Raw genomic sequence first — 26068 nt, forward strand, 5'->3', positions numbered from 1 at the left:
AGTAATGACAAGAGCGAGATTTGAGCCGGTGTTTTCCTCAACTGCTCCACAATGGAATAGTCCTGTACTTTCATCTTTTTCAAAAATTCCTCTGCTTCTTCCTCGAACACAACTTTCTTCACCGACACTGGATTGTCTTTGGAAGTTTTAGCTTTTCTCAACTCTTCGGGGGCAAAGCATCTCCCCGATCGAGTCAAACCATGGGTCTCACCTCTTTCCCCTGGTAAGTTACTATCACTCGTTCATAATTCCACGGGACCGTCTTGCTGCTGATCACTGGAAGCTGAGTTACTGGTTTTATAATAACAGGCTCTGTGCGAGCAACCTTCACGACCACGACAGGTTTACTTGTAACCCCTAGTACCACCACTTTAGCTTTCTCTAGTTTCATTGCAACAGTACTTGATGACCCTTTCTCGGCTACCACAGCTGGCTTGTTGTCTACCTCTTTCCGCTGGACCACTGATTTTCCACTAGTTATCTTTTCCTTCGAATTGGTTTCACTAGAGCGGATCATCATCACTGTCTGTGAGGGTTTCTTAGCCCCATCTCCCTTGTGTATCAACTCATTCATATGGGTTTCATGGTGAGCTGGTAGCGGATTCTGGTTGATGTTTGGTGTTTCTGGGGCTTGAACCTCGATCCGATGAGTATCAATGAGCTCTTGTATAGCTGTTTTTAGTTTCCAGCATTTCTCTGTGTCATGGCCCAGGGCCCCTGAACAACACTCACAATTTACCAAGCGATCAAGATTTCTGGGAAGGGGATTCAGCATTTTAGCCTCAATCGGATTCAACATGCCCAACTGTCTCAATTTGTGGAATAGGCTGGTATATGATTCTCCCAATGGAGTGAAAGTCTTCTACTTCTGCACCCTTTAATTCTTAAAGGCTTGATTGGGTCGAAAACCTGTTCCAGGGGGGTTTTGTAGGCTTTTGGGGGTGGATGGGTATTTTGTGGAGTTTGGTAGGGACTTTGAGGAGCTGGTGCACGCTATTGCGTGTGAGCGGGAGGTTGGGTATAGGTTTGTGCGTGATAGACAGAAAAATGGGGATCTGGCGGTGGGTAGTAGTGTTGTGGTGGGCTATATGGAGTGTGGGGGTATGTTTGGGGATAGGGTCGAGGCTGGTTGTAGAATGGTGGAAGGTTCATGGATCCACCCCAAGCCGCCGACTCGATCGTTGCAATATCCTCTTTCTTCTTCTTTCCGAGCACACCCCCAGTACCGTTTTGAATGGCCTGAGTGGTTGCTTTGATTGCTGAATAACTCCTAATCTTATTGGACTTGAGTCCCTCCTCAACCATGCCTCCCATTTTCACAACTTCATTAAAGGACTTGCCCACTGCTGACACCAAATGACCAAAATAAGTGGGCTCCAAAGCCTGCAAGAAATAATCAACCATCTCGCTTTCTTTCATCGGGGGTCAACCCTCGCTGCCTGCTCTCTCCAACGGAACCCATATTCTCGGAAACTCTTACCGGGCTTCTTCTAAATCTTCGTCAATGACAGACGATCTGGGATGATTTCGAGATTATACTGAAAATGACAGGCGAAGGCTTGGGCCAAATCGTCTCATGTGTACCACCTGCTATGATCTTGTCTGGTGTACCATTCTAGCGTCGACCCACTCAAACTTTGGCTGAAATATACCATCAACAATTCGTCTCTTCCACCTGCCCCTCTCATCTTGCTACAGAATCCTCTTAAGTGTGCTACCGGGTCGCCATGCCCATCGTACAGATCAAACTTAGGCATTTTGAACCCTGCTGGAAACTGAACATCTGGGAACAGACACAAATCCTTATAGGCCACACTCACTTGGCCTCCCAACCCCTTCATATCTCGGAACGATTGCTCTAAGCTTTTGACCTTTCTGATCATTTCTTCATGCTCGGGATTTTTGGGCGGTTTCTCGGTCTTTGTCGGGATATCAAGATGAGGAGTGTAAGGATATGGTTCTGGAACTTTGAAAGTGGGTTAAGGGGGATAGTACTGGTTGTCGTGAGTTTGAAACAGGGGTTCACTGGAAGATCTGTGTAATGTAGCAGGTGGGGGTGCGACAAAAACAGGTGTAATTGGTGGGGGAGGGTACGGGACTTGTTTGGGTGGTGGAGCTTGAGAAGTATGGGAAGTGGTGCCTTGACATTGCTGGTAGAGGGGGAAGGCTGGAGATGAATTCACAGTGGGAGGCTTCGGAGGTTGGGCTGATGGTGGGATATAAGCAGGATTGGCGAGATAAACTGATGGTGGATGCCCTTTCGCCCAAGCTTGGTACATTTCAGCCATCTGCTGTTTCAGCTTATACATTTCTTCCCTTATTGCATTAACGTTCATTTCTTCCATCTCTTTCGATGGATCGACAATACTGATTTTCGGTTCCTGGTCGACCATATTTAGCTTGTCTTTCGATCGGGTGTTGTAGGAGTGAGTTGCCAGAATGCCAGTCAACTAACCACCTGCCTGGACTTAATGCATCAAACAAACAACCTTGTTAGCGATTAGGCTTTAACAGATTGGCAACCGCACATTGGGCATGAATGCACCTAAATAGTTAACCGTCTCTATTATGTATTTGATCGGTTGCATGGTCATCCCGTCCTTTTCTTTCTTTTAATTGCAAACATCCCCTTTTCTTTTCTTTTCTTTTCTTTCCTTTCCTTTCATTCTGGTCTCTATTATGTCTCTTTTTTTTGTTGCGGTCGAATCCTATGGAGATTGCCTACGTATCATGACCCCGCATGAATCAGACCAAGCGTAGTTCTTGTGGATAAGTGTAAAATAAAGTAAAAACATTTGGGATTTTCAATTTTCATATAAAAACGCTATTACAAAGACTGAAATTAATAGACTCGAAAGAAACTAATAGACTCGAGATACAGACTCAAAAACAAACAACTCGCATGCTCTAATAACAGAAATACAGACTCCAAAACAACTGGCAGACTTTAACGGAAAGAAAACACAGACTCAAGAAATCACGAATACATCAATGCCTCAACTGTCCCTGGGACCCGCGGGGCGTCATTCGGCCTTTCTGCGGGCTGACTTGCTAAATACTCCTGAATGTGGTAGAGATCTTCCATTACCCAGCGAACAAAAATCATCATGGTGGCGAAGAACATGGATCTCGTCATATCCTTACAGCTACTGCACTTCATTGCGATATAGTTGGCAACCCTTTTGACTCGCTCTCTTATAACGCCATTCTCTTGCAACAAACACCCAATTTGTTCGGTTCTGGCTTCAAAAGTTCGTTCGGCTACCTGGTTCTGCTCTTGGAGTTGTTGCAAGTCCCTTTCTAGCTGTGTCATTAAGGCGTAACAATGTTCTCTTTCAGCCTTAAAAGTTTTGGCTTGTTTAGCCATTTCACCCTCGAGGTTGCCGATTGCCTTTTCCCAACCTGTGACCCCTCTTTCATATCTTTCTTTCATCTGTTGAACGAAAGCTTCACGCCCTTCGGCGCTTTTGGCCAACCTTGCCCGTGCTTTTTCTAGTTCAGACTCAGCTTTCTGCAGGTTATCTTCGTAGTCACGTACCTTTTGAGTGAGATTGTAAATGAGCCTCTCATCTTTCCTGCTTTGGCCTGGGTTCTCGGCTTCAATTTTCAACTATCAAACCTGAGCTCTGAGGGCCTCGTTTTCTCGCACCAATCTTCTCCTTTCACCTTCGGCCTCTTGTGCCTGCAAATCATTGTTGAAGGTGACATTTCTCAATTCTTCTCGCAGACCGTGGATAATGGCCTTATATTCCTTCTCCTTCTCCCCCCAAGCTAACCTCTCTTGAATTTTATCATCAAAGGCTTGAACATGAGGCTTTTTGGCGAGCCTCTTGGGCTTTGGCTCGTTGTTTACATAATACATTTCCTCAAACCAAGCAGCATAATTTGGATCTACTTCCCCCTTGGCGACGTCTGGTACCTGGGTGTCGTTTTTGAGATACCGACAGCTATTCCAATCCTGCTAAACTACAACCTCAGGCAATGTGGCTTCTGGATGCAACTCTATGACCTGGATGCTTAGATCTTCATCTTCAGGCACAATCTGATACCTCCCCAATTGCCTCAAGACCCTCTGCGGTGCATATGGCCGAATACTCCTTACACCCATTATCCTCAGGTATCCTTTGGTAGCAGTCATATAGATGGCTTCTGTCCTCGGGAGCCATCCTATAGTCCACTCAACCTGACCTGCGTCAAGAACTTTCAAATGAGAAACCCATGCTTCAAATCCTTCTGGTGTGTTGTAATCTTTTATCCTCTCCTCGTAACTAATGATGAAGTTGTTTGGGCTCGAACCGTAACTCATGAATCTGGGATGATGGCGAAGATGCTCGATCAACCATATTTGCAGAATGATACTGCAACCCTCAAAAAACTGAGCCCCTGCTTTGCATACAGTCAATGCGCGATAGATATCTGCTAGCACCAACGGGGCAAGTGTATGATCTTCCTTGGTAGTGAGGATTTGTGCAATTCTAGCCATATGAATGTCCATCGTTCCTTTCTCATTTGGAAAAACCATGATCCCCAAGAATGCCACAATAAATGCGAACCGACGATGAATTTGCCAAAGGCCCTTGCTTTGTTTGTTGCTCAGGCCCTTTTCATGCGTTTCAAAACCAGAGGAATGCCCGAACCTGAAGTATAAGAAATGGAAAGCACAACACCCGTTGCTCACACGTTCCTTATTTGTCTGTTTACTAATATTCAAGAGGTCAAAGAACTTGTGCACCGATGGAGCCCTTGGAAATATGAGTTGTTGCTTCCTCAAGTCCTGTCTGAATTCAATGTACCCGGCTATCTCCTCCAAAGTAGGGGTGATCTCGAAATCTGAGAAACGAAGGACATTGTGGACAGGATCCCAAAACGTTACCAAAGCTTTGATCAGATCTTCCCGTGGTTTGATTTGAAAGATGTCGATAAGAGCACCCAAGTGCTTTTTCACCCATTTCTGACCATCTTCGTCTAGATCATTCCACCACATACGCAAGTGTAGCCGAGCCTGTTCCCTGACCACTTCTGGCAGTTCTTGGATGGTACTCATTGTTCCTGTGAAGGATTAAGGTTAGGGTTTGACTCGAGTTGACCCTTCTGTAAACAGTTTTTCGAAGAAGAAAAGAAAAAGAACAAATAAAAGAAGAAAATAACCATAATCTCTTCCCCTGTATGCCAACTTTAGCCAAATGGCTGTTTTCGCAAATGCGGCCCCTTCCCAATTTCACGCGAATTTTGAGGCCGAGGGAATTATTTTATGACCCCTCACAAGCTTGTCCATTCTTTTACGAAAATAGCCTTTCGACAACTGAAAAATACTCTGAGGCTACCTTGGCAAGAACGGTTTAAGACATAGCCGAAGCTGGATTGGCTTATTTTGACCAAAATTAAGATTGCATTCATTTGACCACCGACTCTCTTTTCTTGTTTTTCTTTTCTCTTATTTTCAAAAAATAAGGCCGAACCTTATGTAGGTTGCCTACGTATCCCACATCCGGTGAGAATCAGACCTTCGTAGGTCGGTCAATTTTGACACATTTGAAAGAACACAGTGTTTGACTCTTTTAAAAATAAACACCCCTTTTTTTTGAAAACTTTTGGACAGAGTTTCAGGACGTTTTTCAAATACCGGGATGTTTTAGAACCGGGTTTTATTTCCTTCCCTATATCACTCTTGGTTTTGCTCTCTTCTTTTTTTCGCTTTATTTTCCCTAGCCGGTCAGCATGCAAGCCAAAACAAATAAATGTTCATATAGCACATAGGATGCATCAGGATGGTGTGTTATTTCGGGCACACCTATCCTAGACGGACCCAGCCCCTGTGTTGAGTCCCCTAAGTCAAATGCACATGATGCAAACAAACGTTCCTACTAGGGATCCGGCATGGGGCTGTGTTTTTCTAGGTTTAAATCCTGGGGTTTTGGTCTAGACTTGGGGTACCTGAGCGGACAACTGGGGCCGAGGAGGGGGCGACGTCCGGGAGCACTGAAGTCTACCCGGCCTTGTCGCTTGCCCAGCCTCGTTCTATTTGGTATAATTTATACAGAAAAAGCAGGCCACGCGAACATGTGCACCATTTCCAGAAGACTCAGAGGGGTGGCGTAAGAAGACAGTTATATACAATTCAAACAATATCAAAGCGGTAAATGACAATTAGCATTAAGTCTGCAAAATACAGTATTATCAACAATAAAGCCAAACAACAATCGCATTAATAAGCTCGAATTCTTGAACCCTGAACCAGAGGTTCTGGGTTCGATCCCCAGCAGAGTCGTCAGAGCTGTCACACCTCCTTTTTACAACACCCTGCAAAGAGTATAAATATAAGGAAATTTTTTCAATTAAAGGACAATCGAAATGGGATTGTTTATTTATTTAAAAATCAGAGTCGCCACTTCGGAGATTTATGGTGTCCCAAGTCACCGGTTTAATCTCGAGTCGAGGAAAAGATTGACTATGTTTAACAGTCCGCGAACCAGAAATCCGGGTAAGGAATTATGTTATCCCGGGAGAAGGTGTTAGGCATTCCCGAGTTCTTTAGTTCTAGCACGGTCGCTTTGATCATACTTGGCTTATTAAAATTGTTTAATTACTGACTTTAGACCCTATGAGCATTTATCCTTTACCGCTTTTTAATTATGAAAATTATCTCGAAACGGGTCACGCGTACGTGTACCCATTTGTTTGGCGCGTCAAAAAAATTATTTCACGCGAATGTGTCCACAATTAATAACACTTTATTATTAAAAAAAGAGAGAGAAAGGTTTGGCCAAAGTCGCGCGTGTCTAAAGCAAACTACGAATATTTGTCATTTTGCATGATTAAATGGTAGACGGCGCACCTCGAACTATATGAGCTAATTTAATTAATAACCTACGAGAACCCATTTTTATTATTAAGAAGGTTTGTTCGAAGTTGTGCGAACGCATACTCCGAATTGGTTTTTAGAATTGTAATCATGTCACGCGAACGTGTACACAATCACAATTGTATTTTAAATGGCCCTAAGGGTTTCTCCACGAATATTTGTTATTTACATCTACATTGTGAAATCAACACAAGAGCCATTTGTTACTAAGTGTCTAACTATGGCTTGTCTCAAATCTATTTGTCGGAATCCAATTAATTAAGCACTAATGGAATTTGAACTCTTACAATCGAATGAGTGACTTAATCCGAGCTCGTTCGACTACAAGGTTGTCACCAAAATGACACTCATTCAATCAATAAGAGAGCCCAAATAAGACATGCCCAATTACTTAAGTGGCGCGTCCGTTCAGGATTAAAGAGGAGCAAATGGGCTCTAATCATGAGCCCACAAAAAAACTATGCGTACAAGCCATCCCCTTTTTGTCTCAACATGGGTTGAAATCCAAACCACAAGGCAAAGTAGAATTTTTTTTAAAAAAAATAAACTGACGCAAGGCCAATCAAGACCCGAGATGCTGGACATCAGACCACCACATTCAAACAAATCAGCCCTTCAACTAATTCAACAAAAAGCAATTACGTGAGACCTTACACCTGATTAAACCATTTCAACAACAAAGTACACCTCATGAGACGGCTAAGTAAGTGAATCTGAACTTGAACAATTGACAAATATTTAACATGTTTACAGATAATCAAGGTAGTTCTATATACGTCTCAGACCCTGAAGTGACGAGCTGAAACATTTTCTTGTCCAATACACTATAAAACTGAATTCGAAACATTCTTCTTGATGTCTAAGTACATCAAGCATGTCGTGACAGTTCAAATAAATTACACAGCAAAAGAAGCTTTCATACAGCCTACATTACTCGATTTGCATGATTGATGGTATAGCACAACTACTAATTTGACTAAACAAATTGTTCATCAAGCTTATATGATAGTCCAGGATCAGTTTCAGGGATAGGAGTTCAACATGCCCAAAACCAACATTTAGCTATGAGACATTTGATAGAAAATGGAGTCACCCACCAATTACAAACAAATTCAGCTCTTAGAGGGATACTATCAGCAACCAGCAGAATACAATGCACTATATGATTCAAAAATAAGGCAATTAAAATAAAATAAAGCTAAATCTATGAGCAAACAATGGTGACACTATGCTCAAATTTCCAGATTTTCATTTCATCTTTGAATCAGGCCTCACATTAGATAGAACTCAAAGATCATGTACCTGGGAATAAGGGGAAAGCAAGAAGGAGTAAAGATCAGTAGGCAGCAACAACAGAACAAAATCCCAAACTCAACAGCAGTAGTAAGCTCAAAAATGACCAATGAAACCAGCCTTAGACCCAACTTTAAACCAGCAGAAATAACCACTAATACCCAGCAATCAAAAAGAACAGCCAAAATTTGAATCAAACGTTTGAAAACCAACCAAGCTCAAACCATTTTAGCCCTAGATTGTTTAGAGATCATTTCAGAAGTGAGAGCCTCAAGAATTACAGAAAAACTTTCAATGGAACAGTGATTTTTGTTTTTTCCAGTTGTTCTGATTTCTCCTGTATTTTCAGCCTTTTTGGTCTCTCTAAGGTGTAAAAAAAATTATCTTGAATGAGAAGAAGGCTTCCTTTTAAAGGCTGAGGGTCTGCTGTGTGCCTTCCAAGGCAAGGCAGTCAGATTTTTCCCAAAATACCCTCATAGGGCATCTGTTTAGAACTGATTTTTGGACAGCTATCCATTTCCTTCAGATATTTTCAATTTACAGCCTGTTTTCCCTAACCATTTTGGGCAGCTGTCCATTTAGGAAGCTTTCCATCAGTTATTAAAGATTCTTCAAGTTGAAACAATCTCCAAAGTTACCCCCTAAAGTTCCCCATTATTCACTTACACCCTTTAAATTCTGAATGCTCACAATCACAATAACAGTAAACAAACGGGCTGACACTTTCAAACAAATTGAAATTCAAAACAACTATTAAAATTATGAGAAACTAGCTTGAATACCCTTCACATATAAACATGAATTCAGAAAATATTCTTGAAACAAGAATTAATGCGAACGATGAACCATACTTCACTAATCTCAATGCTTCAGTTCCAAAATTAATTTACAAATGTGAAATGAAACCCAGCGGAAAGAAGAAAATCTCATGAATTGAAACCAAATTAAACTCAAACCTTACGAAGCCAATTGTCATTGACAATTAAGCAAACAAGCTAACTAACGAACTTACAACCAGAACATAATGCAATTAAGCAAGAACAAAAATTCTGAAGGACGAAAACTGGAAAAACAAACAACCAAGCAAACAAACAGAAGAGATCAAAAGGAAACCAATCGATGCAAAGGAAATTATCCCAAACCTGCTTCGGCAAGAACTGCATGAACTCGAACAACCTTGAAGAAGAAAGTGAACCTTTGACGGTCATTAATCGGTTGTCCTTAACAAGAGACAAACGATTAATGATGGTTTTGGGTTCACTTGACCTTGCTAAGCCAGAAAGGAACCCAGGGAGAGACTTGGCTATCCGGACCACTGCTCTACCACTGACGGACCATTTTGAAATGAAACAAACACGTATTTAAGGCAGGAAGGAGATGAGGGGTTTCATGGTGTGATTTTGGGTGGATCTGGGAATTTTAGGGTTTTAGGCGCTAACCTCAGATCTGAGATTCGAGGCGATGGAGGGGGATTTGAGAGGAACTGTTTGGAGATTTGGGATGGGGAGGTGGAAGGGAGTTCATGGTGTTAATTCGGTGGCGATTGGATACCAGTGCTGCCACCAGACGGTGGGGAATTCTGGGGCGGCTACTACGGTTTGGGGGGCAGGTTTCTGAAGTTGGGGGTGTTGGGACGATGAACTGAGGGGGGGTGCGTTCGGACATAGATATACTCTCCAGGATTTAGTTCCGAGCCGTTCGATCAAGTGGGGATCAACGGCTCAGATTGACACTGGTCGAAACGGTACCGTTTCGCTTGAAGGGGGATCCGGACCGGGTAGAGGCGGGTTTGGGCTGGAATTGTACAGATTTGGGGGGGCAATTGGGCTGAAGGAGATTTAATGGCCCAAATCCGAAGTTCCCTTTGTTTTTGAGTCTTTTTCTTTTCCAATTTCCAAATTTATTTTCTTTTCAAAATTAGAAATAAAACTTAAATTAATTATTAAAACTGATATTATCCTATCAAATTGACTAATTAAACTCTAAAAATAATTACTATAACTAATTAAATACCACATTAAAGAAAGCTAACAAAATTCGAAAAATTAAAATTAAAGTGCAAAAATGAACTATTTTTGTAATTTTTCCATTTTTATAAAACACTAAATTACTAATTATTTCAAACATACAAAAAATTAGATCCAAAATGCAAATGCAGCATATTTTGTATTTTTCATTAATTAACAAACGAAATGCACAGACAAAAAATGCAAATAATTAACAAAATGCCACAAAATTCACAAAATTGCAAATAATGAAAAGAAATTATTTTGTTCTGAAATTATGGGAGTAATTCATGTAGGGCAAAAATCACGTGCTCACAGCGGCTCGAACGAGGTCGAATGTTGATTCGGAAGAGGCCGAATATTGATTCGGACGAGGCCAAATTCTTCTTTTGGGCGATGGCCCTTGGCCATAGGGGTGTTATTTCGAGTTTGTCAAAATGTTAACTCGTCGTGGTTCGAACGAGGTCGACCTCTTCTTTTTTGGTGATGGCTCTTGGCTGTACGGGGTCGAACTCTTCTTTTTTTTGGCGATGGCTTTTGGTCGTGGGGGTCGACCTCCTCTTTTATGGCGATGGCCCTTGGCCGTAGGGATCGACCTCTTCTTTTTTGGCGATGGCTCTTGGCCGTACGGGGTCGACCTTTTCTTTTTTTGTCGATGGATCTTGGTCGTACGGGGTCGACCTCCTCTTTTTGGCGATGGCTCTTGGCCGTACGGGGTCGACCACCTCTTTTTTGGTGATTGCTCTTGGTCGTACGGGTCGACCTCTTCATTTTTTGGCGATGGCTCTTGGCCATGGGGGTTAACTTCCTCTTTTTTGGCGATGGCCCTTGGCCGTACGGGGTCGACCACCTCTTTTTTGGCGATGGCTCTTGGCCGTGGGGGTTGACCTCCTCATTTTTGGCGATGGCCCTTGGCTGTACGGGGTCAACCTCCTCTTTTTTGGCAATGGCTCTTGGCCATACGGATCGACCTCTTCTTTTTTTTTGGAGGCCCTTGGCCTTAAAGGGTGTTCTCTGGGGGAGTCCCAATTTGCTTAATTTTGCTTGCGCTTGGGAATATGATGCATTTCCTGGGGGAGTCCCAGTTGGCTTAATTTTTCTTGCATTGGAGAATATGATGCATTTCCTGGGGGAGTCCCAATTTGCTTAATTTTGCTTGTGCTGGAGAATATGACGCGTTTCTCGGGTGACTGCCCCTACTTTTATTCCACTTGGAGAAATAGTCAGTTAAAACAAAATAAAAGCATTTGTTACCTCATTTTGATCACTTTCTCTTCTCCGGTTATGCTTTCAGTGGCCGCTACCAATTTGGCAAGGACGTCTGTTTCGATGTTTTGTGTTAGGGGTATCCGTTTGAGTTGATACTCATCAAAATCGAACAGTAGCTTATGAATTCCTGCCTTATATTTTCGTAGCCTTTGTTCTTTTATTTGGAAAGTCCTTGTGACTTGGTTGACGATGAGTTGTGAGTCATATCGGAGGATGATTTGCCGTGCTCCATACTTGAGAGCTAGTTTCAGTCAAACTAAAGCTATAGATAGAGAATGTCACCAAAGCTCTCTCTATTAGCATTCCTAAAAAATGCTTGTAAATGTTAAAGCAAAAAAGTGAAGTTGGCATGGCAAAGCACACGAAGGCCTGAAAGGACGCCACTGTGCAGAACCACACCTCTCAACCGTGGTAAATTAGCTGCCAAGTATAATGTTGGGCCACTATAAAGAAGGAATAAACAAATCTTTGCAAAGAAGACATCAATTGTTGTATTCCTTCTTACGTCAGCAAACACATATAGAAATGCTTTTGTAAATAAAATAAATTGAACTACAATTTTACAACAGCAAGTTCTAGATTATATGCATTTGACCAAGTTATAATCAACTTGCCTAATTCATTTTCAGGAACTCCCAAGGCTTTCCAAACAGCTTTGGAGAGCAAACATATTTATTGGACCTAGAGGCCGACAACACACATTCCTTTTGAGTGCACTTTAAGAGAAAAAGGTGGGAAGTGGAGAGCATTAATTAAATAATAGAAATATGTGTTGTTAGGCTTCGTTTCATTTACTTCTATGTCCGCGTATGTATCAAATTCGCTTGGCTTCCTTTAAGATGCTCCATATCCAGAATAGTCATATTATTTTGGATTCATGGCGATTAAAGGCAGATGGAATTCGGCGGAATTATGAGGGATTTACCAGCGAGAATTGGATGGAATCTAATTTTTCGCGACAGAATTCAGATGACAAAACACCATTGAACAGAGAGTTGAACTAGAATTGAATTTTAGATTTAGAGGAAACTAAAATTTTAACTAGAAAATCCCCACAGACTGTGCAAAATTATTTAACTCAAAAGATGTTAAGACCTTTTTGAACAAATCAATCAAAGATGAAGTGGTAAATCCTAGTTAAAGATAATTAACTCTAGATCCGAGATGAATAATATGAATAGAAAAACATAACCGAGTATAAATATTGGCCGTGATTATGGCCAGATTTAATAGCCTAAAGAAAGATGTATTAAGTAATATTAAATGGCAATAAAATGTAAATAAAGGAAAAGATTCACCAAATCTTGAGTGGAGCAGATCCTTTTTCATTTGATAAAGACGAGTGATAACAGATACAAGAACCTTAAGACCCTTTTTGAATCTGATGAAGGTTTGGGATCACAGATCCTCTAATTTCTTTAAAGATGTATGTTTACATATTTTCTAGAGAGAGGGAGAGGGAGAGAGAGTCAGCCACCCTTTTGGAAGTCCTCTCTTCCTATTTATAAGGGGTATCCATAGAAAATCCTAAAAAAGTACAATTAGAGGGAATATTCAGTAGAATATTCCCTTTGAGGATTCCAAAGCAAACTACCTATTTCATCACTGTCCGACCTTGGCTATTGGTGACTGTCTGACCTCGGCTATTGATGACTGTCCGACCTCGACCTTATATCTCCGCGTGCCGAATTTCTCTGATCTAATTTTGACCCATACATATATGAGTTTGAATTTTAAATGTAGGATCTTTTCAATTTTCACCACGAAAATTCCTCGAAGCTCTTCCAAAAATAGTCAATATTGAAATGACTCCTCCCAAGCATCACATGAAAATGACATAACTAATACTATTAATTTATTTCTTGTGGGAGTTTTACTTCTTCTTTTTTTACTGAATAAGTTAGAACTATGCTTCCTTTCACTCACTTTCTGAGAGATAGAGGTTTGGCTTAATCTCAACTCTTTCAACAAATGTTGTACTGTAACTTGGCAAATGGAGTAGCACCATCAAACTTCTTCTTGTTCTTTTCCTCTTTCTGGTAGAGTTTAGTCAACGGTCTTGAAAAAGTTCTTATTCATCAGAACAATTCTTCCCAAATTAATGTATTTTTATCCCTTAATTGTGTATCTTTCCATATGCTAGATGTCACAACCCAATTTATAATTGTGACCGGCGCTTAGGAGCAAGTGCTCCCAAGTAAGTCTCATCGGTAATTTTACAGAAAATCGGACAGAATTTCCCCTGTTTTTGGACTATCCCAAATTTTTTCCCTATCTCAAATCAGCAACCAAACATTCTAATAGCAATTCAACAATTGACAATTTGTCAATTAACCAATACAAGTCTCCACCATAACTAAATCACCAACTAACCACTAGAAATACTAATTTATCTCCAACTTTGATAAATGAGAACAATACTCAACATAAGACTATAATAACAAAAGAATACTCATGACACTAAAATAATGACTATGGAGCGACTCTAAGAGTTCAATAAAAAGACCATAACAATAAATAAAATCTCTGCCCACGCGAACAAGTGTGAGGCTCACCAAGAATTCTCAACCTGCGCGCTCTAATTAACGAGATCCTCGCCTGCGTCAGCTGTTGTCTCTGTAAAAAAAAATTAGCGGGGAATGAGTCGCTAGCTCAGTGAGTAATAACGCTTAACCACAAGCGTTTTAATTTGGGGACAAGTCAGAAACATACTAGTATTTCAAAGAGAAAATAATGTAAAAATGCCCTTTCAGAAACAATAAATAAATTTTCAATCTCATCACGCTTTTCTTGTAGTAAAATATAATTTACCATTCAGTAATAAGCTTGGTAACCACTGTATAATATCAGTATTCACATTTTAGGAGGTTTCAATGAACGGATCATGTAATCGGTATAACTGTGGACTTCTTTGCAAGAAGTCATATATAACGGTTGTCCCTACTCGAGGGAAATCGGTAACGGTATGCTAGTTCTACCTTCCCACTAGCGAGGGCTATAATAGTAATCTATAATTACAAGGTGCACCAGGTCTAACGAACCCGCCGTTAGCTACGGGATCCTTCAATGTCTACTCCCATTTATACTTGTCTCTGTAATCCGTATATACTCGTAGAAACTATTCTAGAACAATATAGGGCATTGTGGTTCTTATCAAATCATATAAGTTTCTTTCGATAACAGTAATTCAAGCAACAATCAAATAGATCTAGTGACAACGAAAGTATTTAAAACCACAGTATTCATCTCAAATAACTATTTCGGTATCATATCGAGTAAAAGACTTGTCCCACATGCAACTCAAAATAATCGGTAACATATTCATATTAAAAATCATGTGTAAATCATGCAATTTATGAAAACACAAATTGCGGTAAGATTACTACTCACTGTACTCGTGTCGAAACACCAAATGCTTCACCTCGAGCAATTCGTACAAATTCCTCCAATCAATCTATAATTACATAATATCAATCTCATGTTAATTTCCTTGTTTAGGCTAATTCATAGCTAATTTAGAATACCCAATCATCGGGATTCATGTTTGGATCTTAATTTGTGGATGTCTATTTACCCTCATATGAGTAATTACTAATTTATCAACTCCATCCTATTCGTATAATTTATTACTCCAAATTTCATAAAGTTTTTTTGGTTCTTTAAGAAGAAAATTCTCAATTGTGTGAATGAACCAGTGTAATTTCTATTACTCTGTAGAATCTTGCAATCAAGAGAATCGAAAATAAAATCCACCAGAAGAAAAAGTACAAGTAATACCCGTAAGAGACAATTTGTGCTTAAGATTCCTCAACAGTTATAGCTATGGCTCCAATACGCTGCACCCACTTCTTCCTCCTTTTCTCTTTTCCGTCTTTCTTCCTCTACTCTTTTTCTTTTCGTTTTTACGCTGTTTCGAAGCTTTCTGCTTCGTTTCCTTCAGAAGCAATTTGCTTCTAACCCTTTTCACCTTTTATTGGCAGATGTACCAATGGGCTTTGGCCCTTTGGTTTAAATTCTTATCTTTTTTTTTGTTAGCTGATTTTCTCTTTCTTTCTTTTTTTTAAAAGAAAACTTAAATTATATACTAAATATCCCATATTACGTCATTTAAAATATTGGGGTATTACACTATCCCCACCTTATGAAATTCGGTCCCCGAATTTAACTCAAGTATGTACCTCTAGACTGAAACAAATGGGGATATTTCGCTTGCATATCTTTTTCTACCTCCCAAGTAGCTTCTTCAACGGTATGATTTCTCCATAGAACTTTAACGAACACAATTTCTTTTGATCGTAGCTTTCTTACTTGCCTATCAACAATTGCCATCGGCTCCTCCTCGTAAGACATCTTTTCATCGAGCGGTATTGTCGGTGCTTCAATCACCTGAGATGAGTCTGATATACATTTTCTTAGCATTGAGACATGAAACACTGGATGAATAAAGGATAACTCGGGAGGAAGTGCCAAACGATAAGTCACCGCTCCCACTCGGTCTAGTATCTCATACTGTCCTATAAACCTGGGGCTCAACTTGCCTCTTTTCCGAAACCGCATTACACCTTTCATAGGGGAGACTCGTAGGAACACTTTGCCTCCAATTGTGAACACTAAATATCTTCTTCTCTTGTCAGCATAAAACTTTTTTCTACTTTGAGCTGCAAGCAATCTCTGTCTGATCAACTGGACCTTGTCCATAGCTTCTTGTACTAGGTCAGATCCCAATAAGTTAGTCTTACTAGCTTCAAACCATCCGATAGGAGAACGACACCTTCTACCATACAATGCTTCTTACGGTGCCATTTGAATACTGGACTGGAAGTTATTGTTGTAAGCAAATTCAGCTAATGGTAGATAAGTGTCCCAACTACCTCCAAACTCAAGAATGCAAGCTCTCAACATATCCTCCAAGATCTGAATAGTACGTTCAGAATGACCGTCTGTCTGTGGATGAAATGCAGTACTAAGATCTACTCGTGTACCCAATGCTTCTTGAAAAGATTTCCAAAAGCGTGAAGTGAACTGTGATCCTCTATCAGATATGATGGATATTGGAACTCCGTGAAGTCGGACAATTTTGTTTATAAATATCTGTGCAGACCTGACTCCACCATATGTAGTCTTCATCGGCAAAAAGTGTGTTGATTTCGTCAGTCGATCTACAATCACCCATACCGAGTCATAACCTCTAAGGGTTCGTGGTAGCCCGGTGACAAAATCCATAGTAATTATTTCCCATTTCCACTCTGGAATCTCAATTTGTTGTAGTAATCCTGCGGGTCGCTGATGCTCAGCCTTGACCTGCTGACAAGTCAAACAACTAGAAACAAAGTTAGCAACATCTTTCTTCATACCTTCCCACCAATAAAATTGCTTCAGGTCATGGTACATTTTTGTGGATCCAGGATGTATGGTGTATTTAGTGTTGTGAGCTTCTTTAAGAATAGCATGTCTCAACCCACCTACGTCTGCTACACATAGCCTCTCACACATTCGAAGAACACCATCACTTTCAACAGTCATATCCTTGATTTTACCAGCTAGGACCTCATCTCTGTATTTACATAATCGTTCATCCTCATATTGGGTGGCCTTAATGCGCTCAACAAATGAAGACTTAGCCTGAGAACAAGCCAACAATGCCTCTGAATTTCCGACACTAAATCTGATACCTGTATCTTCTAGTCTCTGAATATCTTTAGCTAAAAGTCTCCTTGCAGGGGCTATATGTGCCAAACTCCCTATAGATTTTCTACTCAATGCATCAGCCACCACATTGGCTTTTCCAGGATGATACAAAATAGAACAATCATAGTCTTTGAGTAGTTCCATCCAACGACGCTGCCGAAGATTTAGATCTCTCTACTGAAAGATATACTTCAGACTTTTATGGTCAGTATAAATCTCACAAGTTTCGCCGTATAGATAATGCCTCCAAATCTTTAGAGCAAATACCACTGCAGCCATCTCCAAATCATGTGTAGGATAGTTTTTCTTGTGCTTTTTTAATTGTCTCGAAGCATAAGCTATAACACGACCATTTTGCATGAGAACACATCCTAATCCCACCCTTGAGGCGTCACAGAATACTGTAAATCCTCCAGAACCTGATGGTAAGGCTAATATTGGTGCAGTTGTCAGACACGTTTTGAGTTTCTGAAAGCTTTGCTCACATTCCTCCGTCCACTGAAACTTTGCATTTTTCTATGTTAGCTTGATCAGCAGCGATGCTATTCTGGAGAAATCCTGCACAAAACACCTATAATAGCCTGCTAAGCCTAAAAAGCTGTGAATCTCTATAGGAGAAGTAGGTCTGGGCCATTTCTGCACAGCTTCGGTCTTCTTAGGATCTACCATAATTCCATCTTTAGATACAACATGTCCCAGAAATGACACCGAGTTTAGCCAAAATTCACACTTCGAGAACTTAGCATAAAGCCGATGATCTCGCAATGTCTGCAACACAGTCCTGAGATGATTCTCGTGTTCTCCTTGGCTACGAGAATATATCAGGATATCATCAATAAATACTATTACAAAGCTATCCAAAAACGGCTTGAACACTTTATTCATTAAATCCATGAATGCAGCTGGAGCATTTGTCAATCCAAAAGGCATCACAAGAAACTCATAGTGCCCGTATCGAGTTCTAAAAGCAGTCTTAAAAATATCTTCATCTTTGATTCTAAGTTGATGATAACCAGAACAGAGGTCAATCTTTGAAAAGTGGACAGATCCTTGTAACTGATCAAACATGTCATCTATACGAGGCAAAGGATATTTATTGTGTATTGTTATCTTGTTCAACTACTTGTAGTCAATACACATTCCTATGGATCCGTCTTTCTTCTTTACGAACAGTACTGGTGCACCCCATGGTGATACACTAGGTCTAATAAAACCCTTATCTAACAAATCTTGTAATTGTTGCTTTAGCTCTCTCAACTCTGCTGGTGCCATTCGATATGAGGGTATCAATATGGGCTCTATGTCAGGTAGCAAATCAATATTGAAGTCTATTTCTCATACTGGAGGCAATCCTGGTAAATCCTCAGGAAATACATCAGAAAATTCTCTCAGTACGGGTAAATTTTCTATACTAACTGTTTCCTTTCTTGTGTCATTTACAATAGCTAAGAGACCCAAGCAACCTTTCTTCAGAAGTCGTTGAGCCTTCATAAAAGATACAATTTTGCAAGTCTTTGGAACCTGACTCCCTCTTAGAATAAAACTGGGTTCATTTGGTATCTCAAACTTAACTATCTTTGCATGACAATCGACTATAGCATAGCAAGAAGATAGCCAATCCATTCTCATCAGCATGTCAAAGTCAATCATATCAAGTAAAATAAGGTCAGCTAGGGTATCTCTACCCTCGACCCGAATCTGACAAGCACGATACACGTATTCAGCTAATAGAGACTCTCCAACAGGAGTAGCAACTAGAAAAAGATCATTCAATAGCTCAGGTTGTCTACTAAATCTCAAGGCAAAGTACGAGGACACATAGGAGTGGGTAGATCCCAGATCAATCAACGCGAGTGCATCAAATGAATAGACAGAAAGAATACATGTAACAACTGCATTCGAGGCCTGAGCATCCTGTCTAGTAAATGCAAAAACTCTTGCCTAACCTCTTCCAGCATTGCCTTGTCCTTGATTCACATTAGCACGGTCTTCAGCACCTCGACCTCTATTTCCTGTACCTGTAGCACCTGAAGTATTACGAGTAGTCTGAGTCGGTGCAACTGACTGAATAAAAGCCTGGTTGAAATTTCTCGGAGGCTGAGGGCAATCCCTCAAGTGATGTCTCAACTGGCCACACCGAAAGCACTCTCCAGTTAGAACATGACATTGGCCCAAATGTGATCTACCACAAGTCTGGCAGACTGGAGTAGTGGCATATATCTGCCCAGAATTATGATGTCCAGAAGATGATGGTCCTCTATTACCCTGTCTGTAAGGTGGTCTGTATGTGGACTATGAAGACATGTGTGTCCCTGTCTTAGAACCCTGTTGTTGTTGTTGTCCCTGATTTCCCGCTCTTCTATTTTCACTAAAACCACCACTGAAAGCCCCTCCTGTCTTGGCCTTGTTACGTAAATCACTAGCTGCACGCTCCTCACGTCCCTTGTTTTCAATCTTTCTAGCAAGGTCGACTACATCAGAGTAGGATAAAGTCTTCATCTGTGGGGCTACTGCAGTGTATAGACAACCAACCAATCCATCAACAAACCTCTGAACTCAAGCTTCTTCGGTAGGCACTAAGTGAGGAGCATATATAGCCAGCTTACAGAACTTAGTATTATATGTTGACACATCCATATCAGGAGTCTGAACCAATCTCTCAGAGTCTCTAGCATGTTGTTGCATCAGACTGTCTGGAAGAAAATGATTCTTGAACAATTTAGTGAACTCGTCCCATGTCAGTGGTGCTGCTCCTGCTGGCCTTCCTAGCAATACAGTTTCATACCATGTGTTGGTCATATCCTCTAGTTTGTATGATGCGAGCTCTACGACTCTCTCACTAGAACATCCAAGAGCACGTAATGCCTTGAGTGTCCCATCCAAGAAACCTTGAGGATCTGCTGAACTATCGGAACCTGTGAATTTTGGTGATTTCAATTTCACGAACTCATGTAGGGATACTTTCTTATTCCCGAAAGGCTGAGTCTGTGTAGGTGCTTGTGTCTGTAAAGCATCCTGAGGAGCTGAACTTCCGCCCTGAGTAGGCACCAATGCCTCTAACACATTCAATAACCTTGCCACTGCATCTGCAGGTAAGGCAACAGTAGGTACAACAGTTGGCACTGGTGGTGGAGCGTTCTGAACTCCCTGCCCTTGCACTTGATCTGGCATAACAACTTGGTTTTGACCCATGTTCCCAATTTGGGGTTGAGGAGCAGTCTGTCTTCTAGTTTAATGAACCCCAACTTGACCGCCACCCCGGGTAAAACCACGTCCAGCAGATGAGGGTGTGCGTGTCCTAGCCATCTGCGAAGGAAATATTCGAAAGTCAATCTCAAGTTATCTCAACGCACGATCAAAGAATGAAAGAAGGGAAAACATTCCTAAATGTTCGGTAGCCTCGAGATCATAAGTATGGGCGCCTACATACCCATGAACAAGACTCCACTAAACATTGTTCCATGTCTCGGGACTTAAAGCCTAAGCTCTGATACCAACTTTGTCACGACCCAATTTAGGGTTGTGACCGGCGCTTAGGAGCAAGTGCTCCCAAGTAAGCCTCATCGGTAATTTTACAGAAAATCGGACAGAGTTTCCCCTATTTTTGGACTATCCCAAATTTTTTCCCTGTCTCAAATCAGCAACCAAACATCCTAATAGCAATTCAACAATTGACAACTTGTCAATTAACCAATACAAGTCTCCACCATAACTAAATCACCAACTAACCACTAGAAATACTAATTTATCTCCAACTTTGATAAATGAGAACAATACTCAACATAAGACTATAATAACAAAAAAATACTCATGACACTAAAATATTGACTATGGAGCGACTCTAAGAGTTCAATGAAAAGACCATAACAATAAATAAAATCTCTGCTCACGCGAACAAGTGCGAGGCTCACCAAGAATTCTTAACCTGCACGCTCTAATTAACGAGACCCTCGCCTGCATCAGCTGTTGTCTCTGTAAAAAAAAATAAGCGGGGAATGAGTCGCTAGCTCATTGAGTAATAACGCTTAACCACAACCGTTTTAATTTGGGGACAAGTCAGAAACATGCTAGTATTTCAAAGAGAAAATAACGTAAAAATGCCCTTTCAGAAACAATAAATAAATTTTCATTCTCATCACGCTTTTCTTGTAGTAAAATAAAATTTACCATTCAGTAATAAGCTCGGTAACCACTGTATAATATCAGTATTCACATTTTAGGAGGTTTCAATGAACGGATCATGTAATCGGTATAACTGTGGACTTCTTTGCAAGAAGTCATATATAACGGTAGTCCCTACTCGAGGGAAATCGGTAACGATATGCTAGTTCTACCTTCCCACTAGCGACGGCTATAACAGTAATCTGTAATTACAAGGTGCACCAGGTCTAATGAACCTGCCGTTAGCTACGGGATCCTTCAATGTCTACTCTCATTTATACTTGTCTCTGTAATCCGTATATACTCGTAGAAACTATTCTAAAACAATATAGGGCATTTCGGTTCTTATCAAATCATATAATTTTCTTTCAATAACAGTAATTCAAGCAACAGTCAAACAGATCTAGTGACAACGAAAGTATTTAAAACCACGGTATTCATCTCAAATAACTATTTCGGTATCATATCGAGTAAAAGACTTGTCCCACATGCAACTCAAAATAATCGGTAACATATTCATATTAAAAATCATGTGTAAATCATGCAAGTTATGAAAACACAAATTGCGGTAAGATTACTACTCACTGTACTCGTGCCGAAATACCAAATGCTTCACCTCGAGCAATTCGTACAAATTCCTTCAGTCAATCTATAATTACATAATATCAATCTCATGTTAATTTCCTTGTTTAGGCTAATTCATAGCTAATTTAGAATACCCAATCATCGGGGTTCATGTTTGGATCTTAATTTGTGGATTTCTATTTACTCACATATGAGTAATTACTAATTTATTAACTCCAACCTATTCATATAATTTATTACTCCAAATTTCATAAAGTTCTATTGGTTCTTTAGGAAGAAAATTCTCAATTGTGTGAATGAACTAGTGTAATTTCTATTACTCTGTAGAATCTTCCAATCAAGAGAATCGAAATTAAAATCCACCAGAAGAAAAAGTTCAAGTAATACCCGTAAGAGACAATTTGTGCTTAAGATTCCTCAACAGTTATAGTTATGGCTCCAATACGCTGCACCCACTTCTTCCTCCTTTTCTCTTTTCCTTCTTTCTTCCTCTGCTCTTTTTCTTTTCGTTTTTTTTACGCTGTTTCGAAGCTTTCTGCTTCGTTTCCTTCCGAAGCAATTTGCTTCTAACCCTTTTCACCTTTTATTGGCAGATGTGCCAATGGGCTTTGGCCCTTTGGTTTAAATTCTTGTCTTTTTTCTTTCTTTTTTTTTTAGTTAGCTGATTTTCTCCTTCTTCTTTTAAAAAAGAAAAGAAAACTTAAATTATTTACTAAATACCCCATATGATCTCATTTAAAATATTGGGGTATTACATTTTCTTAGCTAGTTTTCCTAAGATTAGACAAAACTCAATTTTGGAGGATAACATTTGAAGTCAAACAACTAATTAAATCTACTACCAAGTTTCATTGACCTCTTTGTAGATAAAAACTACCGATTTATATCTAAACTAGTTAATTTGCCCGCGCTACGCACGGTCGTTAATGAAAATTAAAATATGATTAAATAGTTTTAAAATTTTTATAATTAATTAATTAGACGTTACTCTTTGATGATTTTATGTTCTCTATTATCCGATCAAAATATTATAATTATAATTTTATATGTTTATTTAAGAACTTCAAAAACAAAGAAGATATGCGAAATAAAAAAGAAAATAAAATGCAAAACAAATAAATTTGCACCTTTTTCATATTGTGTTAACGCTGACATGTAAAAATTAATGGCATTTAAAACCATTTATTTGAAACAATATAATTCAAAATCCGCAAATGCAATGCCATATAATTTGTACATACACAAATATATCCGCAGCCCTTTTATATAGTTGGGTTCTCCATTGTACTTACTCATTTTTTAAATACTCAATCAGCATATGTGGGATTTTTGTATACTTTACATCTCTGAAAACTTCATATTTTTTAGCTGCATATGTAACAAAAGATAAATGTAATGTTAAAGTGTAAAGAACGATGACGTAACAAAAGTGCTAAATATAGTATAAGCAACTTACCTTGACAAATATTCATAGGAATTTGATACGCATGATCTATAATCGTCTTATCCAGCGTAGAAATTCCATATGATAAAAGATTGCTATATTTTTGAACTTTGAAGATATAAGCATTTGTATGATTACATTAATCAGTTTAACTTTAACATAAATTTAAAAAGAATAATAGTACCTTTAAACAAACCATTACATATACTGTAATATGTTTCCTAACTCTGTCATGTGCATAAATGTCCAGCAGGTTTGCCTAGGCCAACGAAAGAAAGATTAATTAGAATAAACGATGACTACCAATAAGAGGACATTAAAATGTGACTGATGACTTTTCTTAAATGGGCTACCTTTTTTCATGATCTATCATTCATTTATTTTTCAAATAAAATTTAAAACTTCTGAAACTGCATTAAATATAAGACAAATCCATGGAAGATCGCAAAATTTTCTCATAATTGAGTAGTGATTATATTTTTTGTGTATTCCATAACTGAGAATTTCATCTGCAAACCTTATTTATTTCCTTATTAGTTCATTTTCCTAGGTAGTAAATGAATTTTTGTATTATTAAAATAAGAGAAAATCTCAAGAAAGGAGAAAAAAAGATAAATAAGATCCTTGGCCAAAGAGAGGTGCCAAGTCATCTTTTTTTATATATGTGTATAGATTTTTATTATAAAATTTCAAATAATCCAATTCTTTCTCCTAATACTTGCACCATCTATTTACACCATCAACGCTTCTATAAATTGAGAAGAGAGACCACAAGAAGAAAAAAATAGAAATTTTCGAAAAGTATGCTTCTTTCTCCTAACACCCAACAAATCTTCCATAAATTGAGAGGAGAGACTACACAAGGAAAAGAAAAAGATAAAAATGAATAGGTCAGTTGCAAATAGTAAAATTTTATGAGAAACCAAAAAGAAACTCACCAAATCCTTGTTTGAAATCTCAATTGAACACATAATTCTGTTTTAGTTACCATGCCCATGCATTTCGTAATACTACATTGGTGCTAATATAACGGGGCAAGGACTCGAAAGCAACCCAATACCAAATATATCAGAAAAATAGTTTTTCAAGGATATGGATTTATGAGGTGTGGATATGAAAGAAGAGGCAATGGTGAAGAAAAGGATTTGAACGTGCTTATTTATCGGTATATAACAGTTAAAATTATTCAATTATAACTGATGTGAAGTTGAAGGGGTAAAATAATACTTAGTAGCAGTAAAGTTTTTGATATACACAATTGTTTATCGTTTGATTTCCGTTACAGAATTTTATACCAAGACTTTTCTTCTCCATTAATAAGTTAAAATGTTGGGCTGCTTATATATAAGAGATAGATGTACTCTTCAGTTAATTACACGTTAATTAGTTAATTACTCTTCTTTTATATTCCATAACTGAAATTTTCTCATAATTACATTTTTTTGTGTATTTCATAACTGAAAATTTCATCCTTAAACCTCATTTGTTTTCCTTATTACTTCACCTTCCTAGATAGTAAATGAGTTTTTTGTAGTAAAATAAAAGATAAGATCTAAAAAAAAAGAGAAAAAAAGATAAATAAGATCCTTGGCCAAAGAGAGGTGCCAAATCATCTTTTTTATTCCCTCTTTTATATATATATATATATATATATATATATATATATATATATATATATATATATATATATACAACAACAACAACAACAACAACAACAACAACAACAACTCAGTGTAATCCTATAAGTGGGGTCTGGGGAGGGTAATATGTACGCAGACCTTACCTCTACCCGAGAGGCAGAGAGGTTGTTTCCAGGAGACCCTCAGCTCAAAGAGGCAACAAGAGACACTATATTAGTACTATCAATAGACTCATAATAAAACAACATAAAATACCATGAAATCCATAACATAACATAAATGCCATAAAAAACAAAGTAACAGCAATATAAGAGATATAGGAAATACGAGAAGGATATAAGGTATTAATACACCTAAGACTAACTCCTAACTGGCTAGTCTCACTCTAGTGCGCTGTAAAAAAGACATCACAATTTCCCCTAACCTACAACCTTAATGCTCGATCTCCACAATTCCATGTTTAGGGCCATGTCTTCAGTAACCATAAGTCGCGCCATATCCTGCTTGATCACCTCTCCCCAATACTTCTTAGGTCTCCCTCTACCTCTCTTCGTATCCACCACCGCCAGTCGTTCACACCTTCTCACCGGTGCATCAGTGTTCCTCCTCTGAATGTGCCCGAACCATCTGAGTCTTGCTTCCCGCATCTTGTCCTCCATGGGGGCCACACCCACCTTCTCTCGAATATCTTCATTTCTAATCTTATCCTTCCTTGTATGCCCGCACATCCACCTCAACATCCTCATCTCTGCAACTTTCATCCTCTGGATGTGTGAGATCTTCACCGGCCAACACTCGGTCCCATACAACATAGCAGGCCTAACCACTGCCCTATAAAATTTACCTTTCAGTAACAGTGGCACTTTCTTGTCACACAGGACTCCCGTCGCTAACCTCCATTTCATCCACCCCACCCCTATACGGTGTGTGACATCCTCGTCGATCTCCCCGGACCCCTGAATAAACGACCCTAGGTACTTGAAACTACCCCTCTTAGGGATGACTTGAGAATCAAGCCTCACTTCCACTCCCGCTTCCGTCGGCTCTGCCCCAAATTTGCACTCAAGGTATTCCGTCTTCGTCCTGCTCAACCTGAAACCTTTGGACTCAAGGGTATGTC

The 26068-nt window shown here is 39.4% G+C and overlaps 1 protein-coding gene across 1 annotated transcript; it reads right to left on the minus strand.

Moving 5' to 3' along the window:
- Window positions 1-15591: 15591 nt before the first annotated feature.
- Window positions 15592-16128, minus strand: LOC104241972 (uncharacterized). Its single transcript, XM_009796947.2, has one exon. The coding sequence runs from the start codon at window positions 16126-16128 to the stop codon at window positions 15592-15594; it is 537 nt and encodes a 178-aa protein (XP_009795249.2).
- Window positions 16129-26068: the final 9940 nt, after the last annotated feature.

The sequence above is a fragment of the Nicotiana sylvestris genome, chromosome 1, assembly GCF_000393655.2.
Source record: "Nicotiana sylvestris chromosome 1, ASM39365v2, whole genome shotgun sequence".
Lineage (NCBI taxonomy): Eukaryota > Viridiplantae > Streptophyta > Magnoliopsida > Solanales > Solanaceae > Nicotiana > Nicotiana sylvestris.